The sequence below is a fragment of the Gymnodraco acuticeps genome, unplaced genomic scaffold, assembly GCF_902827175.1.
Source record: "Gymnodraco acuticeps unplaced genomic scaffold, fGymAcu1.1, whole genome shotgun sequence".
Classification (NCBI taxonomy): domain Eukaryota; kingdom Metazoa; phylum Chordata; class Actinopteri; order Perciformes; family Bathydraconidae; genus Gymnodraco; species Gymnodraco acuticeps.
The window spans coordinates 365716-386040 of record NW_022991444.1 but is presented as its reverse complement, the minus strand read 5'-3'; the positions used below and the strand labels follow the sequence as shown (position 1 = coordinate 386040).

Below are 20325 nucleotides of genomic sequence, written 5' to 3'. Positions count from 1 at the left end.
TTCAAGTAGCCCATTTCCACACAGTTGTCTATACAGTACACCTGTCATGAAACGTGTTTTCTGCTGCTGTTTGCATTTTCACCACCCACCATCTGTCTACTCTGTCATCAGCGAGTTACCTTGACTTTCACCCATGTAAAATATTTTAAAGTTGAGGAATGATCCCTTAAGAAAGCTTTTTGAAATGCTTAAATCATACCAGTGCACACTCCTGTCTACTCTGTGTCTGTTAGATCTCAATAAAGCAGCAGTGTATCAGCATCCATGTGTTATATCTCATCTTGGGGAAGGATTTTGTTCGTGACAGACATATTGGCAGACAGGATACTGCCTCAGGGGAACACGCATACACCTGAGAAAGTTACAATGTGGACCAAATTAAGAGTTTGAGACAATTGATATGGGGCAGTTATTCAATACTTAAATAATCCACTGAACGACATACACACTTACAGACACATGCACACCTCCAGCAGCCTCAGTCAGGTGAAGTACGACATCAATAACGCAGGGGAGGGGGGACACCAGGTGAGCTGGAAGGTGGTGAGGGTGAATTCTAATGGCAGCTGCAGGCACCGCAGTGTAGGAACCTTCAAAGTGGAAACTCTTCCTTCATGCGCCTTTTTTTCAAATTCTCAACCTTCAAACAGGGAATCAGGCTCTTTTCATGTCCTTTGCTTGAACAACCGCTGCATGATTAATCAAATGCATACCTTGATTTCATGTCACTGTATGCTATCAAATATGTTATTCCCTCAGATTAATTTAAATACAGGTAGCAGGCTCTGCTGCCCTCCTGCAGAGTGACGATTCATTAATTTGTGTCTGTTCAAGTTATCAAAGACTGAAATATATCCATAACTATTTCACAGACTGGCATGATATTTGGTAAAACATTCATGGTCCCCAGAGGTGGACCCTTGCTTATCATGTTGTGCCACCAGGATGCCAAATGTTTCACTTAAGGTGAAATATTTCATAATATGCTTGATAGTTTGCCGCATAACATTCAAACATTCATGATTCTCCGACTTTGAATCAGATTGGATGACGCTTGTTTCCTACAATTTAATTCCTAAACAAAAAAACTGCCATTTTAATATTGGTATTGAGGGAAACATACTTTCTCCCGTGTTATGGACGCAGTTTTCACATTCACATTAAACCATACAAAGCAAAAATGCAAAAAAAAACGACTTCTTAAGTTAAGTAAAATATTGTATTTTGGCTTTAAATAAGTATGTTTGAAGTTATGCATATACAGAAAAATACTCAACATTTACTAGGTTTCTACACAGGACACAAACACCATGTCTCTTGGTGCTTTCATAGGAAAACTACACTGTTTGAAGACTGTCTGTGTGCACAATTTGTATACATTGTGCAATGACATCTCCTTTATTTGTTTTCCCTTTTGTAGTAGGTATGTATGCTCCTTAGATGTTATTATGTATAAAGTGGCATCCCTAGAAAGCTTTTTAAAAACACAACTCTCAACTAGACACCGACAAAAACCCTCCATTTCATCCTCCGAATGTTTACCTCATCTTTCTGTGTCACTCTGATGTAAACAGTTGGGACACAATAGCTTATGGCAGATTCATAGCATGATAATAGTAACCTGTGTCTGATAACTATTATAATGCTACCATTACCAGGCCTCTCACAGGACACCAAATAGCAGCAAATTGCAGTCATTACTAGCGCTAGGACAAATACTATGCTAGATATAGAGCCTATATGATAGAGGAGGGGGGGAAATGTGTCACACTCAAGCACAATAGCCAGGGAGAGAAGTTTATTCAATGGGGCTTTGTGGTAGTGGGCAGGATGATGTATTCCAATGGAACAGTTCAATTATTGAGTTTTAGAAAACAGATAATAGGACGGGAAGCAGGAGATGCTTAGCCAAAGACTCTTTGTCTTACTGAGGTGGCAAGGGAGCGTGTGTGTGTGTGTGTGTGTGTGTGTGTGTGTGTGTGTGTGTGTGTGTGTGTGTGTGTGTGTGTGTGTGTGTGTGTGTGTGTGTGTGTGTTTGTGTGACGGTAAGTAAGAGAGAACCACCTTTTAATATTAAATATGGCATATCCATTCCTGACCTATTTTCTGTTGCATAGGGGAACACATTCATTCTGTGGACAGTGGAGGGAGGCGGGGGAGGAAAGTGGCAGGGGGAATGAGGTGGAAAAAGAACGAAAGAATGATATCACCGTGAATAAATTAGCTTTTTAAACATTAGGTAGCACTTTATATTAGGGTACACAAATTAACCATCAACTAGTTGTTAATTAACATGCATATTAGCAGTATTTTGGCTCTTTATTAGTCATTACAAAAACAAGTATTAATACCTTATTCTACATGACCATATTCTACAAGTAATAAGCCATTAGTTGAGAGTTTTTCCTCAATAACCCTCTAATTAGCAGTGGCGTTTTCTCCTGGAGGCCAAGGGAAGCCAGGCCGTTTTTTCGGATTGTAGTTATAATTTTAATAAATAAATAAAAACAGTTTAGTTTAGAAAATTCTTTGTTGTGTGTTGCTGCCGGCCCGTCTCTCCCCCATTCTCATTGAGTATTTTACAAAGAGTGAAACAGCGCCCCTCTAGATGTTATGGTAAAACAGTAGATTGCACTCTGTTGCGAGAGGAGGCCAGCCGAAATAGAGTGGCGAAGTCCCTCCCCTTCCGGTGGACCTCCATGGGACCTTATTTCGAAAAAATTATGTATTGAAGTCAATGGAGAGAGAAAGATTATCTTTCGATCCCGTTTGAATTGTGCCACGAATTACACATATGATGTTTGTCAATTTAAAAGATAATTTTGCAAGTCAAAAAAAAAAAAGTGTTGTAAAACTGTGAAGTAACACATTTGTTTGTGTGAAACGCTCAATGAACCACATCTCTGGTCTCGCAGAACAACACACGTCACCAAGATGGCCGTCACTACTGTCTTGTCAACAAAAGGATTGACTACCCTCACTATCACCACAATGAAACACGTCCAGAAGAATGCCATGCAAAGCTGCCTGCCTTCCTTTGATTATCTCTGAACTGCCTGGTCTTTTTAATGTTTAATGTCAACCATTTGTGCAGATAGCATGAAGTAGAAAAGATCGGCGATTGCCGATGCTAGCGTTAGCATTTCTCCCCCGGGCTTAAATGGTGTATTATAGAATGATCACACCGGTGACAGTACTCTTCAAAGGGTTCATGAAATATGACTACTACTCTTACTGTTTAACATTTTGGGTTACTTAATGTTACTTCATATTAAGGCTAATAAAAATGACAAGGCTGTAATGCTAACTAACGTGCTAGCTACTAGCTAGGTAGCTAACTTGATCCAGCCACTCCTGGTCCTTTCATCAGACGGGAAGCGAAAGAACGAACAAGACCCATTGCTGGTATGATAACAACCTGGTACTAAGCACACAGGCATCTTGTTAAAGTTATCTTAGCTATCTCTTAGTGGAGGAAAACAATTGTGACATCACTTACGCGACTCTGGGATTTGTAGTCTTTCTAGTTGCGTATTTTTCATAGTCTTATATTTCAACAGTTTTACGACAAACTGTGACTTTTTGGACATGGAAATTATTTTTTAAGACTGACAAACATCATATGTGTAATTCATGGCACAATTCAAACGGGATCGAAAGATACGTTTTCTCTCTCCATTGACTTCAATACATAATTTTTCCGAAATAAGGTCCCATGGACCGGAAGTAGATGGGCGTGACTTCGCCACTCTATAGGCTTCCCTTGGTGAAAAAAAAATGGAGGGATTGACCAATCAGACAAGGCTCACGTCATGCCCCTGCCAACCTGTGATTAGTCAGGGCCATGCCAAGGGAACCCAGAGGATTGCCTCACAATCCAATCAAATCGCATCAACTTAGTGTTGCAGTGATGCGTCCTAAAACCCGGAAGTAAGCTGCGCTCGGTTTCCCTCGACAAAAAAGCAATGGGATTTCTCCATAGGATTTTGGAAAATAGCTTGAAATAAGGTCAGTGGAAAACGAACCTGTTAGATAAATGCACGTTTTGTTCAGTCGGATAATATCCACATGTCTACCCACTTTTATTATTTTCGAATCATAAATCTAATCGATAGATTTATGATGGATAGATTTATGATTAGCATAAATCCGTTCATGATGGCTCATGTCAGTGATAGTGGTGACATCGTTGCGAAATTATTAACCGAGTCATTTTCAAGATTGAGTTAGCCTACAATGATAAACTGGAGTGGCAAAGGATCAGCTGAATGACCCGCAAGTGCTTCATCCAAAAGGACAGGAGGATGGACTTTGTGTTTAAGTGATTTGATCATCAAAGGTATGCCTAAGTCATTTTCAATGTGGGCCGCCGTGCCGATTTAATTCATTTTTAATTGTTACTTGGCTGTGGGTGCCCTATCATGATAGGTGTTTAGATAAATGATGTTGTTTTGTGTGGTAGAGGGCAGTGGCGTAGCCAGGAATTATTGTGTGGGTGGGCCTGGAGAAATGTAGGTGGGCCAGGGGGAGACATATTAAGCGTGGGGTCTGAGCTGAAACTTCATTAATGATTTTAATGATTTAATGCACTAATAGAACATAAGCATAAATTAGCAGTGAAAACAAAAAACATAGGCACGGCGGCCTCAGAATGTGTGTAAAACTGACATCCACATAGGGATGGGTATCGTTAAGGTTTTAACGGTACTACTACTTTTATCGATAGCGCTTATCTATCCGGTCCTTTAACAGTACTTTTATCGGTTCTTTTGGAGAAAAAAATAAGGTAAACTATAGCTAAACAAATTGTTTACAAAACTAACATTGCTTTTTATTTAAATTAAATACATAATATTTCACATCAAAAGAAACAACAATGTTTTAACAAATCGTATTAAATAACCTGATGACAGAACTGTAAACAGAATAGCTGAAACTTTAACAAAATAAATAACTCAGTTTCCTCTAATCATTAACCCATGTTTGTATAATGTAGTTAACTCTGTGTGTTGCTGCTAGCATACATAACACCTGACGTGGAAACGTTACTCGTGGATGGGGCTACAGAGCTGCTAGAAAGACAGTCGAACCCGGTGCATTCCTCCGTCTGAATGTGGAGCACTTTTGCTAAATGTTTAGACAAATTGCTCATGTTACCGCCCTTACATGCTAAACTCTTATTGCACTTTTGGTAACGAGCATTGTCCCCATCGACACGGCTATAGTTTAACCACACTTCGGAGCACGTTCTCTCCGCCATCTCCTCCATCTGTGTGTGTTGCTGCATGTAGCAGATGCGTGTGTGTAAACTGCCCCGCCCCCTCGCACACAGACGGGAGAGAGAGATCTCTCGTCTGGATTGGAAAGATCTAAAATACTAAAAATAATCAGACGCATTTTGCAGTCTTTTTGCATATTAGAAACGGAGTTGGCGACACTTAAACTGCAATGTAATGTTTGTGTAGCAATAATACATACGACATATATCGGGGGGCACAGGTTGTTTATCCTTGACAGTCGCACAGTGGGCACACACTGAGTGTTTTCATATTCAGCAAATGTATACACGCTAAACTGCATACCTCAAGAAGAAATCATACTTTCATTCACTCACGGCAAAAGTTACTTTACTTACTATAAAAACTCACGGTAAAAAAATGCATTCCCTATTCCATTGTCATGAAGGTGGAATCTAACTATATCCAGAATAAGTTTGATTGGATCCAGGCTAGAAACATGTTTATTTCGGCTGTAAAGTTGGGCATTTTAACATGGGGGTCTATGGGAATGGCTCCTTTTTGCATCCATCCCCTGTTGGCCACTAGAGGAACTGCAGTTTGTGGCACTTCCTTCTGGGGGGGGGGGGGGGGGGGGGGGGGGTCTGTCAGAGGCCTAGGTATAAAAGTCACAGCTCGCCACTGCGTTTGAATGTCAGTAGACTCAAATAAGTCAATAAAGGAGCATGGCTGCTCATTCCCTGGCTCTCAAAAGAGTTGGCTGGCTGTTTAATCTATGTTCACACTGAGACAGTACAACACACAGAGAGAACAGTACACCTATTGTGTAAGTACATACAAGCAGGTCACACAGTATGATCACAAATACATAAAATCTGTTAAAAATCTGTTTTTATTAAAAAAGTACAGGCTGCATTATGTGTTCTCAGCCTTGGAGAAACTTTACATGTTTTTGTATGTGTCTGAACTTCTCTTTAGTGGTTCCTTAATAAAACAGATATTCCAACATGTGCCTACTTTGTTCATGTACTGTTGAGGTTAATTTCAGTAGTTGTGTTCTATAATGTATTTACAAAGTGTGAAGAGGAGGCAACTTTAGAATAGGGAACCTGTTCCGGTCAATTAGAGTCAAATTACTAGCTTATTGGTTATGAGCAAGACTTCACTTTAAAATAGGGAACATATTCTTATATAAATACCTAATTTTGAGTTATTTAGACACAATTAACACTTATAGTTTAATGTCTTGTTACATAAGAATAGATCATATGTGTTAAGTGTTATTATGGGAGAATTACTATTCTTGTGGTACTACTGCCTTATTAGGCCCATATTGAGCAGAGCATATTAAGACCAAAACTCATGTACAACAACTGCCTTACTTGCAATAAATAAGCACTAATTAGAGTGTTATTGAGGAAAAACTCTCAACTAATGGCTTATTACTTGTAGAATATGGTCATGCAGAATAAGGCATTAATAAGTGTTTTATAATGACTAATAAAGAGCTAATATACTGCTAATATGCATGGTAATTAACAACTAGTTAATTTGTGTACCTTAATATAAAGTGTTACCAAACATTAATTTCAGCCTAATAACGGGAGGTGATTGTGGACAGAAGAACATCGCAGGATTCATTTTTTGTTCCAGAGTGGAGGAAAGAGGGAGCGCAGTGGAGATGATAGGGAGAGTTTATTACAAATAAATAACAGCTACAAATGAGCCTCTCTCATTTGGGTCATGATAAAGAGGCTCTTAATTTGCCTAGTGGCAGATGAGAGGAGGGGAGTGGGGGGTGAGGGATGCAGGGAAGGATGGATGAGAGAAACACACAAATGTAATTGCGAATGATGTTTCATTCCACATATGGGTCCGTGCGGTTGCAGCGAAACGCAGCTATAGGCCCGGCTGTAATTGTCCATTCTGTATAATATGGGGGGAAATATAAGGCGCTATTACTGCACAATAGGCTGATGGATGGCTTATTCTGCAAGCCAGCTGGATTTTGAGACTCGCCATACAAATGCACATGTACGCAGATAATAAACACAGATGTGCAATTTAGCTTATGCACATTCTGGCGTAAGTATTTGCACATAGATATTGTCTGCACATGTGAGTTCATAAATATGTGGATATAAATTACAATTCAACAAAAACAAGATGGTCGCAACATGCACATTATTTACGCACACACACTTATTATAGAAAAACTAAAGTAGCTTCTTCTATTTTTTACAACATTTTTTACAACACAAGTCCCTCCCCTTCCGGGGACCTCCATGGGACCTTATTTCGGAAAAATCATGTATTGAAGTCAATGGAGAGAGAACAATTATCTTTTGATCCCGTTTGAATTGTGCAACAAATTACACATATAATGTTTGTCAATTTAAAAGATAATTTTGCAAGTCAATTTTTTTTAAATGTGTCGTAAAACTGTGAAGTAACACAATTGTTGGTGTGAAGCGCTCAATGAACTACAACTCTGGTCTTGCATACGTCACCAACACCAAGATGGCCGTCACGTTAGCACATTTCACCTCTTTCTTTCAGAATGAAGTAAAAAGTATTAAAAGAGGTGAAAATCATTACAAGTCTGGGCATGTTGAGAGCTGTACATACACAAAAGGGGAGTTAGTCGGTTCCGTAAGTGTTTGTGTAACGTTAATGTTTGGGATTTGTAGTATTTCTAGTTGCGTGTTTTTCATAGTCTTATATTTCAACAGTTTTAAGACAAATTGTGACTTTTTTGACATGGAAATTATTTTTTCAGATTGACAAACATCATATGTGTAATTCATGGCACAATTCAAACGGGATCGAAAGATACGTTTTCTCTCTCCATTGACTTCAATACATAATTTTTCAGAAATAAGATGGGCGTGACTTCGCCACTCTATATCCTTTTCAATTTCAAAGAACACAAATTGGGTTATTTACAGAGGGCCTAGGTATATATAAATGTAATGTATTATTATTATTATAAATGTAATATAATAATAATAATATAAATGATTATTGTTATTATTATAAATGTCACGGCTCGCCACTGCTTACATAAATATCTATCTGAAAAACCCTAAATCCTTCTAAACTCTCTTGCTCTCTTAAAGGTCCCATGTCATGCTTTTCCGGTTATTACCCGTCCCAGGGGTGGGGAACCTCCGGCCGTATACGGACCGCGAGACCATTTCGAGGTAATTTATAAACACAGGAAAGAAAGAAACAAATTTAAGAAATCTAGACCGCAAAATAATTAAACAAGTGAGTGCCTGTTTTTCCTGGCCAAGGTCAGGGTCCTTGAACACAACACAAGCCTAACGTGTCATCACGTGGTGTATGTCTCGTCTGACAGGGGTGCAGTGCTGACGGAGAGCACCGGAACGCCGCTCCGGCACTTCAGAAATTGCAGTACCCATAAGGAGCCGTACACATGCCGCAGTTTTTGCGTGGCTGTGTCTTTAGTTGAAAGCCCAGTGGCGATCTGTTCATCTGTCATACTGATCATACAGTCAATAACTTTGTTGTTATTAGCATCTGGTTAGCTAGCTATGCTAACGAATATAAGAAGCTTTTTCTACAACCAGCTTTTAACTTCAAAAATCTTCCAGGGGGGGCATGCCCCCCGGACCCCCCTAGAGCAGATTAGGTCCCCGCCTCCACTTAAATCATGTTCACATGGATAGGAAACTAAATACATTTGGAGACATCTTGGGTCCATATCTTTCTGTTTTGGTGGTCATACAGTACCACAACCGTGTATGTGCATGCATGCGCGAGTCATGGTAAGATATCTGGGCTAAGAGGTTGCTTTTTCTTTGCACAGCATGAAAGAAAGGCGAAATGAATGGGCTGTGATTTTTGTATTTGGTAGACTCATCAGAACAGAGTGGGCGAGCTGACCAATCAGAGCACAGTGGGCTCACATGGAGGGGGGGGGGGGGGGGGGGGGGCAGGAGCTCCAACAAGCCGTTTAGGACAGAGAGTGAATACACAGACTATACAGAGATGCTGAGAAACCAATGTGAGTTTGGAACATTGCACAATATAAATCTATTCTAGTAGACCTCGACAATGGAATTATGATCAGTAGAAATGGCCATGACATGGGACCTTTAAGAAACACACACACATAAACAGTTTAGTTATTTCACAGATGTATTTATCCCATTCCCTTGTTCAAACTCAAGTCACTGTGTTCCTCTCAGCCACATTAAGACATCTCTCTCTTTCCCTCGCTGTCGGTCTCTTTGACCGGCTAACAAATCATATTCTCATCAGCCTATCACTCACGTCTCAGCTTTGACAGACTGTCTGTGTGTGTGTGTGTGTGTGTGTGTGTGTGTGTGTGTGTGTGTGTGTGTGTGTGTGTGTGTGTGTGTGTGTGTGTGTGTGTGTGTGTGTGTGTGTGTGTGTGTGTGTGTGTGTGTGTGTGTGTGTGTGTTTGAGAATATGTGTAAGCAAGTAAAGAAAGGACAAGGACTTTGGCAGATACCATGGTATTCAAAAATATGGATGTGTATATCACGCCAAGTCCTTTCTTTGGGTATTTCACAGCTCATATTAGCCAGTCTTTAATTAGTTGATAAGTGGATATATGATAAAATAAATTATATATATTTGAAGATGCAAATACATCAAATGGTTGATCAAATATTTTCCAAAAGGCCTAAACTGTTTGGTTGTTCTGAGGCAGTGGGATGTGCACCTTCCCGTATTATAATGGCTTACCAACATGAGGAAACAATATACACTGGTTCACTAACCCTCCGCACAGGCTGTAAAGGAGCATCTACTATCAACACTTTCCCAACTGTTGTCAACTGAGCTACCACTCATGTTAAAAAAAAAGGCTTCTTATTGATACTGCTGGTTAGGGCTCATTAAAAGTCAAGTATTTCACTTGAACTTTAGACAGCAGCATCCCTGTAAGACAGTGCTTCTCAAAGTGTGGTCCGCGGACCACTGGTGGTCCGTGAGCGCCCCCTAGTGGTCCGTGAGTATATTGGTAAAATTTCACATTTGAAATTAATTAATTAATTAAAGTTTTCCGCACTCTCGCGGGAATATCTCCGCAATGGAGCGAGCTTAAGTTTCACTTTCGATTGCATGATACAGCCCATATAAACACCTTCTTCACACATGTGGCAGCTTGTTTGTACCATTTTCAGGCGATTTGCAAAAAACGATGTGTTTTTGGATATTTGTGGAGTTAGGTGGTCCGCGAGTGTTTTTTTATTGGTTAAGTGGTCCTTGGTATGAAAAAGTTTGAGAAACACTGCTGTAAGACATCAGCATGTCAGAGAAACTACAGAATTTAAATTCACAGTGGTCTCAGTGCTTTGAATAACTGCTTTAAGCAATGGTTCACCTACCCATCACTAATTTCGATTGCCCAAGAAAAACTACTAAGACATGCCTGAAAAATCTAATCACCAATTAGCTGACTGAGCCCAAGGGCACTTCAAGTTGATTTCTGGATCCTCTCCTCATTATTCTCCCTGTCCATGTCTACGCTTACATATATTTGAGCAACTTCAGAGTTGGACAAACACCAAAGAAACTGCTTAAAAAGAAGCGCAAGGCAGTCTTTTTCTCCCTGACCTCCAAGAGCAGTAAACGCTGAGTGAATTGAATATGAACCTCCATTGATGTGGTGCCAGGGGTAGGGTTTCAACACTGTGCAGTACAGTACTGCTAAGTACATCTCTGTACTGTAGCTAAATCGATACACGGAGGTACATCATCAGACCATTATGCTGCCGTCTGAGCGGCCTCACGGAGACAGGGGCGAAGGCATTTGCTGCCAACGGGTCACCTTACCAAGCTGTTTTACAAGTGGAGAGGCTTGACCTTGCCCCGCGTCTTCAGTAGTAGAAATGTGGTGGTGATGTTAGGGCAGAGGACAAGATCAGAGACCGGGCTTGGCCTCAAAGGCACACAATACAAGAAGTCCATTACAAACCCCCGAAACAAACAAGTCTGTATAAATATTAAAATGCCTTTAGAATGGAAAATATGTGAGCTTCACCTCATGGCAGAACAAGACTGGTAATTATAAGATAAGTGAGTAATTTGTTACAAAGGTACAGTAGAATCAATAGATTATGAGCTGTAATCCATTTAGTCATCTACTTTAACACAATTAGGTGATGTCATCCAAAGGGACGTACAGGACTTAGAAATATTTCTGTCCCGGTGACATCAACAACAGCGGGTGGTGACAGGATGAAAAATCTCTCTTGCCCTGCAGTTGTATTAGATTGGGACAATTTGAACACGTAACGAGGAAACAACGGCAATGATCAAATTGATTTAATGCAATTGTTCGTTTTTACGAGCACAAGTATGATATCACTGAGCAAAAACTAGAGGCATGCAAAGAAACACGGAGTAAAAGTCCATCGAGAGACTGTGTGTGTGTGTGTGTGTGTGTGTGTGTGTTGTGTGTGTGTGGTGTGTGTGTGTGTGTGTGTGTGTGTGTGTGTGTGTGTGTGTGTGTGTGTGTGTGTGTGTGTGTGTGTGTGTGTGTGAAGCAGAGAGAACACAAAGAGAGCCATGTATAAATCCATCTGCCGCTAATCGAAAACGTTCCTCTGGCGGTGAATCGGGCAGTTTTATGTTTTCGCAGTATGTGTGTGTGCATGCCTATATGCGAGGCAGCGCTGCTATACAGATACGCAGTCCATACGCTGCAGTCCAATCCACCACTTTTAATTACGTGTGTGCATGAATATGGGAAAAGGTAAATTGCTCTGTCAAGCTGGGAAATGGGCTTTTTGATGTTTGAGCTCTCATCACTTGGCATTTCTATTATTCAACAAGGAGAGAAGAATGGAGGGAAGAGGAGGAGAAGAGGACAAACAGGGTGAAAGTTTAACTTGTGTCTGAAAGTAATTATCACAGAGAGTATGCAGTCTATATAAAGGCTGCTACACACCAACCTGAGACCAAAGAACGCGTACCGAAGGCGTCCCGACTTTTACGTCGCCTGCGTCGGCTACGCCGCCCGCCTAAGAACACACCGCAAAGACTTCAGTTGACGAGTGGCAATAACTCTCCTTACCAGCAGGCAGCGGTAGTGTGTATTCGTCATTCAAAAGAGGCAACAACCGGAAGACAGACTACACCGAGAGAAGAAGAACAGGCTGCGTGAGATAAACAAACAACAAATAGCGTCTGGGTTCCATTTTCTCTCTCTCTCGTCGATCGAAAACATGTAAACATAAAAAAGAAACTCTTGCGTCCAGGTGAGATGAAAATGAAAAAGATTAACCGTCTGTGTGTGCCTTCTTAATCGTTTGTTTTGGTCCCTCACTTCCACTTTGCTTCTCATGCACTGACTCGCTAAGCTGAACAGCCAATCAGAGTGATTTCTTTGTCCCGACATTAGAGGCTTCTCAATACTCAAATTTCCCCTCCTCGACTGCTCGACTCCTCGGTCCTCTGGTAGTGACCCGGAAATGAATTTCAGCGCGCCATTTTGAAGGACGTCTCATTTCTCTAAATGCACACCGAGTACCGAGGATCGAGCGTCGAGGAGGCTCTCTGGAGGAGCTATAACCGAGGATACACTGATGGTTCCTCCACGGCTCCTCCACGGATGCATTTCCGGGAACGGTGGGGGCGTGACGCACGGCCGGACTTATCTCAGCCAATGACAGCTATGCATGCATCCCCTGGATATTATTTTAGAAACTGCTTTCATCGCGTCGCGATGTTTCCAGTGAGAACAGCTGTGAGGTCCGTGCAGAAAGCAGAGCAGTGTGTATAATATATATCACTCAGTATAACAGGCCTACTCTCTTTATTTGCTTTAGTTTAGTAGATATCTACAAACAAAGAGTCGATATTTTTCTAAGACCATTGCTTCACATAATAAAATACATAACGGCTTATGCTTTAGGAGCTGTAGGTGTGTGTGGTACAGTGTGTAGGTGTGTGTGGTACAGTGTGTAGGTGTGTGTGGTACAGTGTGTAGGTGTGTGTTTGTACAGTGTGTAGGTGTGTGTTGTACAGTGTGTAGGTGTGTGTTGTACAGTGTGTAGGTGTGTGTTGTACAGTGTGTAGGTGTGTGTTGTACAGTGCGTAAATGCGGTGGACAGATGGGTCTCAGTTGGTTTGGTGTCCTCTGCTTACTTTTAATAGGCCTATTTGTAAATACAATTTTTGGCCCGTAATTTCAATTCCCCATTTCAGCGACCAGAGAGAGGGGGGGATATATCCAGTCTCTGATTGTGTTACCTTATTATGAGAGTGCTCTCATACTTTAAATTGTATATATTTATATAAATATATTTGTGTGTGTGTCTGTAGCCTGTTATTGTCTCATTATACCGCACTCTCAATGAATTCAAAGTAAATATGTGGGGGAACAATGTTCAGCTGATCTAACAGAGATACAGCGCTATGACAAAACACTCGACAGCTGATGCAGCTGTTGCCACGTAATAATGAACGGACGTCTCTTTAATATGACCGCTCAGAGGAGAGGAGTTCTCATTTCTTTAAACGTCTGCTGCTTCCCCTCCTCTCTCCTCGGTTCCCCTCCTCGGTCCTCCGCTCGCATCTCCTGTGGGCGGGTCTAAGTCTCGAGGAGGGGAACCGAGGAGGGGAGTCGAGGAGGGGAAATTTGAGTATTGAGAAGCCTCTTTTCTCTGACCTGGCCGGGCCGTGGGAGGTGTGACAATGTGCCGTAAAGAGACGACGGTGCGGGACGCACCAACCTGAGTAGGGCGACGCAAATGCACGACTGCCTCTGACGGCCTCTGACTCCCAAAATCGGGTTGGTGTGTAGCGGCCTTAAGAGGCATTGAAATTGCTTGGTGAGAAAAATTCTAATGCAGGCCTCACTGAGGACCTGACGTCTGCGAGCCAATGGAAGGATCGCAGGGTTTTAAGAAGGGAGATTAACTGCTTCCATCAGAAGATATTGCATTATTTTCTCCAGCCCAAAAGTTAAAAATGCTAAATAGCTATGGTAAACACACGGCACAATGTGTAACTACCCAGCAGTAAACAGCAGTTTGACAGTGGTCCAAAGAGTGGAGACTTCTGTCAAGGCCATATTCCTTATCTCTCAATGTCAATGAATGACATACAAACATCTATTTGTTTATACACCCAACACTTTATTGCAACCCTTTTTGGCCCAAGCTTCAACCTTGAACCAAGTTTCATGAACATTTGGCAGAAGCAATCAGGCTGACAAACAACTGAATGGAAATCTAACCTCCTTGATCATGATAATGAGGATTTATATTTCATAAGTATATTTGTACGTTATTCATTACACTAACATTTAGAAGATTAGCTTTTCTTGAGTTTGAATTTCTTGATTTTACCTGAAACAAATTCTGAAAATTACTAATTTATTGACGTTAGCGGCTTTTTAACTAGATATAACTGAACAAAAACAATTAGCTATTTACAACGCCGATCATAATTAGCTTTTGCCTTATACAGTATGAGCCATCATACACTCAACATTTTTGACTTGACTTTATATTCCCAGTTTGCTAATAACAAACGTCCAACACAACAGAGTGCTTGAACATTAAAATCATTGAATTGACTTTACACCCTAGTATCATTAGCTTCTCGAGATGAGCTAAACAGTTCACCTTCTTAAACGTGGCACGCCGTCGGCCTCTTGCCGTCATTTTGAAAACCCCCTATAGCTTTTGGTCTTTGTGACAGTTCTGAATGTTACTACACTTCTATTTTAGTCCAAAGGAAACAGCTGCAGATTATTTATTTTTCATACATTTATTTGGCTTGGAAAAATAAAATGTGTACACCACAGGGCTGGCCAGCAACCTTAAACCCCAAAACATTATCTTCAGTCCACTCAGCTTCTGGCTACGAAGGTGCTTCTCCTCACGGGCCAGGGGGCTCTGCACACACTGGTCTGCTTCCTCTGGAACATAAGTTCACATTCTGCAGCACAGGGAAGAACCCTCATTCTTTTCTACGCCTTCTGAATCTGCTACTGGGAGAGCAGTTACTGCAGAAAACTCAGAGAGCGACAGAAGTGAGGACCCCTAAGAATATTGAAAAGATGAGGCAGGAGGAGTCGGAGAAAAGAACAGACCATATCCTGCAAACCAATTATATTTCCCCACCTCTCTCTTTGTACTTTTTCTCTGACTGGACTGTGAATTTGGGCAACGTTGGAGCCAGGCCATTACTGCTTTACAAAGAGATGGTCATGGCATGTCTTCTACTCTGTCAATTAGCTAGAAACAAATTACACAGACTGGAAAGACACATCGCTGCAGTTCTGAGGCAAAAATGTAAATGTGTTAGTACAAGGAAAACTATACATCTGCCAAAATGCTATTGAATTTCATATTTTAGACTTTCTTTTTAATGAGAGAGGGGAGGAAATGCATCAAGGGACCTTGGGTCGGATTCAAACCCAGTTTCTGCTCAAAATAATACAGCCTTTGTACATTGGATGCCTCCTAAATGTTAGCTACCAATGTATCGCGCTAGTGTGAATTTTAAAAGGAATAATTAAACATTTAGGGCCATGGACATCATTGGTAATACCCTTATTTACTTTCTAAGTGAGTTACATGAGATTGTTAATACCACTGTCATACATGCTTCAAAAGGAACATGGGAGGTATTTGTATCTGTCACTATGAAGTAACAGTATACTACTACAAATACATGTTTTACTTAACATTCAATAATACATGTATTAATGTAATAATATAGGATTTCTCCTTCTGGCTCTGTCCAAATTACAACACAAAGTCTATCTGAAAACACCCTGACAGCTGTATATGCTTATAGATGTTTTTTAAGCAAACCTAATTCAACACTTTATTTTACGCTTGGCTTATTCTGCTAACTGTTGCTTCATATTTTAACAGACAAAAGTTTGAGTGAATCTTTTCACCAAACACGCAAGAAAGTATATCCAAATTGTTGAATATGCAACCCCAAAGTTGATCAGCTGTATTCGTTGACTGACTGCATGCACAGTAATGTGTCTACTGTCCAGGTTTAGGAAGACAATTCCTCTCACATAACATTAAGCAAAAACAGCAGTACAAATGGGAACTTATGCGAGCATAGAAATTGAAAGCATGGGGGATTTGCTTGCTTGGCAACGCCTAGGTAAAATCAAAAGATCTACCTGAACGCTCCTTGACAGATGTCAACGTGTTCTGGAGTCTTGGATGTGTAGAATAAGGAATATGTAGAGTGACACAACTGTTTCTCCCCGTCTTCACTCTTCCACTAAAGTAACGCTAGGCAAATTGTGCTTGTTGTAGCTTCACCGGACAGATAAGTGAATGATATCAATATTTTCAACAAATATTTTAAAAGTAAAACTGATATGATATACTGTATTGAACCCTTAACTGGATAACATGTATTTATTGACCAACTGTATTTTGAATCTGAATCTTCCGGTTCAAGAAGAACATTCCTGCAAGAAGGAGCAAATACAGCGCCTTTAAATGTAGCACAGCACCACCTTGGATTTTCTCAAAGAGAAAGCACAGTGATTTCTTTGTACAAGGCTTCCAGTCATTGTGCTAACATGCACGGACATGTAGTGGACATACTGTAGCAGTACTCATCAATAATAAAACACTGGCTTTATTCATTCAAAATGACTTTTGGGTGGCAATAGCAGTCGTCTTTATTGCGGATGACAGTTACAATCTGCAAACACTCCAAGCATGGACTTTCAGGTTTCCTTTTCCTGTAGCGAAGCTGCTGACTAAAACAGAAACACTTGTGGAACACAAGCCCAACACTGGGATGATACATTCTCTTGAATCTTATAGTGTCCGTTGATAGTTTGCCCTTATATTGTATATAGATCACACACAGTCTAAAGCTACATCTTGTTAATACTGCAGTTGAACCCCAGTGTGAATGTCAATACACTTGGGAATTAAATCGTATTCAAAATCCACTTTTCCAATCTTTAGATGAGTCCATGATTTAGTGCTTGTGTTTCAGAAATCAGTGAATATGTGTGGGTGGACTCCCTCTGCTTTCAAATAGATTTTTGTACAGTACATTATTGACTGCTATCCGTGATCGAAGGGTCACAAACGCTGTCCATTCGTATCAATTACACTCCACTTTTCTTTGAACTTATTCCGACACATGGAAGTCAATTATGTCTAATTGCTGGTAAATTACACAGCACTTGCATGGCAGTTAATGTTCATGTATCGTGTAAGTATTTTCTGAAGGTTACCACATCGCAGTCATTAACTGTTACAAGATAAGAGAGCTGAGAGGAAATGGTCACTCTGAATACTGCAGTATTAAACTCTCATGGATGAAGTTATTTCAGGATAACAACACCTCTGCACTCTGTTAACGATTACATTCTACATATCACTCTGCAATAAAGAACATGAGATAATGCAGGTATAACATAAACATACAAGCTACATCATGACACTTCATGTCATTGACCATTGTTAAACCAGAATCCTTGCAGCTTCCAAAAGGATTTAGCAAAAGTACGTCAGGACCAATTTATTATAGTCATTTAGTTTGATTTGTTTTTTATCAATCCGATTTGCAGTCAATTTCTGCAAGTCCTCCCCTTTCTTGTTTATCTTCAGTTGTACTATATTGATTTTTATAAATCAATCGATCATAAGTAAAAAACGATCCATTTAAAACCTGGCTGTACAATCTGACAAAATAGCGTTTCTTTTCCTTATCCGATTCCATCCTTCAATGCATTATTTACCCTTTAATAGTAGGCCAGATCATTCCTGACTTTGGCAACAGGACTCTGTTCTTCTTCACAACATATTTGAATCTACAATCTCCATGACATATTGACAACTCATAGGTCAGCTGGATAATAATGTCCCTCCGGATTGCATAACAGGACATCATTTCATTAAATCAAGTTATTGATTTTGGACACAAAGGTCCATGCTGACTGTCATTAGCAAGTGTGTTAGCAGAGTTGTTAACAATGTAATGAAGATAATTCAACAGAGAACTCTTGTTTAATAACTGTCTGCAAAGCACATCCTTTGGTGGAGCAGTTTCAACTCTGACAGAGGAGCTTGAAGACAAGTGGATGATGCAACAGCAAACACACTTCGATGGATTCACTTCTCAGGACTCTCAAAGGTCAGCACTGCTAATTGATTTCACCGTGAAATGGTTTCAATCCATATGTTAATGTGACCAAGCATTTAGAGTTTAATTGTTATGTATCTGTAACAAACAAACAAACCAAAAGACCTTTCAAACCTAACTTCAAATAAATGTTCTTGTTAAACGTGGAAGATAATAAAACATGCTGGCATACTTTTCAATAATTAAGCTTTCACATAGCAATGTAACACTGCATCCCCAGTGGAAAGAGGGTATGGGGCTTCATCCTACACTCATTCATATTCATGATTTAATTAGCACTCTAGACTTGTGTGTGAGTGTATTATAGTGCTAAATGCAAATGTATTCATTTGCTATAAGTATTACTACGGTATGTATGTAATTGGCTTGATTGCGTGTGTGTGTGTGTGTGTGTGTGTGTGTGTGTGTGTGTGTGTGTGTGTGTGTGTGTGTGTGTGTGTGTGTGTGTGTGTGTGTGTGTGTGTGTGTGTGTGTGTGTGTGTGATAAATGCTTGTATATTTAGTCAGTCATGGTATTCTCCTACCTGTTTGTCAGTGAGGGCGTATAAGTACTGATGGTCTGGGCTGAAGAGCAGATCTCTCAGGAGGGGGCTCCCTTCGCTCACCGCCACATTCTCATACAGCAAGGCAGGCTGGGTAACGGAGTCCACCAGGATCTGGAAGAGGACAGAGGAAAGAAGAAGAGACATGGTTATAATCCAACATTGAACTTCATCCATGAGAGTTTGAGACTGTGCTTTTTAGGCATGATTACAATCCAATTGTATTTTAACATATTGTTTAAGAACTGACTTTCCTTAAACAGAACAAATATAAAAACAAACAATGGTGTTCTTAACCTTTGACACAAAACATGTTTCGTTGCACTATTGATAACTTTATAAGGGTCTTACTGGTTCATAAGAGAAATGCAAGGATGGAGAAAATATTTCAAAGATAGAAGCCACATAGCTAGCTAACTTTTTAGAGCATTAGCTAGTCAACTTGAGAGAACCTAGGCGTATTAGGGAAATGGTAGGAAAACATTTAAGGTTCGAGGCATAAATGTATGCAAAAAGTACTACTGTCCATCCTCTAATAATAAAACACATCATTTGAATTTAAAAGAAGGGTGGAATCCATCTCAACACAAACACTTTTTAAATGTTGTATTTACTTTTCTGATAACCTTTTACTATATGTTTAACCCTCCTGTTGTCTTCGGGTCAAATCTGACCGATTTACTACTTTCATCGATCATAACTTTTTTGTTTTACATTCGATTGCATTTAGGCTTTATGATATCCTTCACAGTAGACATTTGAACATATACAATTGCTGATCACTGCTTTCATTGAATTTTGGATGGTCAAAAATGACCGCCATAAAGAAAAGGAATTAGTAACCATCCGGATCAGATAAAACACACACACAAACACACACACACACATACTCTATATGTGTCCCCCCATGTGAATCACACATGGCACTCACAAACACACACACAGAACAATTTGACACATTTCCCGCTCTTATGTGCCCATCCCCCCACATGGATCACACCTAGCAAACACAATACATGTTCAGTGTCTATTCTTATTTACTGCAGGTTTTCATGTGTACCAGTAGTCTGATGCAATATGTACAGTTTGAAAGGGTGTTAAATGAAATTTGGTGACGATGAATGGTTTTTGTGTTCATGTAATGGCAGTTTAAACAGGACCGGTCACATTTGACCGTTAACACCAAAGTAAGGGGGGGAAACGAAGACAATAGGAGGGTTAAGGGCTTCACTCTCCACAGTATCTCCTCTGTACTGTAAACCATTGTTTGTGTATTTAAATGTTCCCTATGTACTTTGTAATTGTCTTTATCACCGAGTTAAACACAATTTACCCAGAAGAACAATAACACATTCTTGCTGAATACTGAATACATTGTGTCCGACTCATTCCAGTCT

The 20325-nt window shown here is 40.2% G+C and overlaps 1 protein-coding gene across 6 annotated transcripts in view; it reads right to left on the bottom strand.

Annotated features, from left to right (window-relative positions):
* LOC117532877 (plexin-A1-like) overlaps positions 1-20325 on the bottom strand; it is a 294410-nt gene that overhangs the window by 144617 nt on the left and 129468 nt on the right. For all 6 annotated transcript variants that reach the window (XM_034196449.1, XM_034196453.1, XM_034196454.1 and 3 more), the window contains exon 4: positions 18911-19042. In XM_034196449.1, the coding sequence (XP_034052340.1) occupies positions 18911-19042 (132 nt within the window). The remainder of the gene's footprint in view (positions 1-18910; positions 19043-20325) is intronic.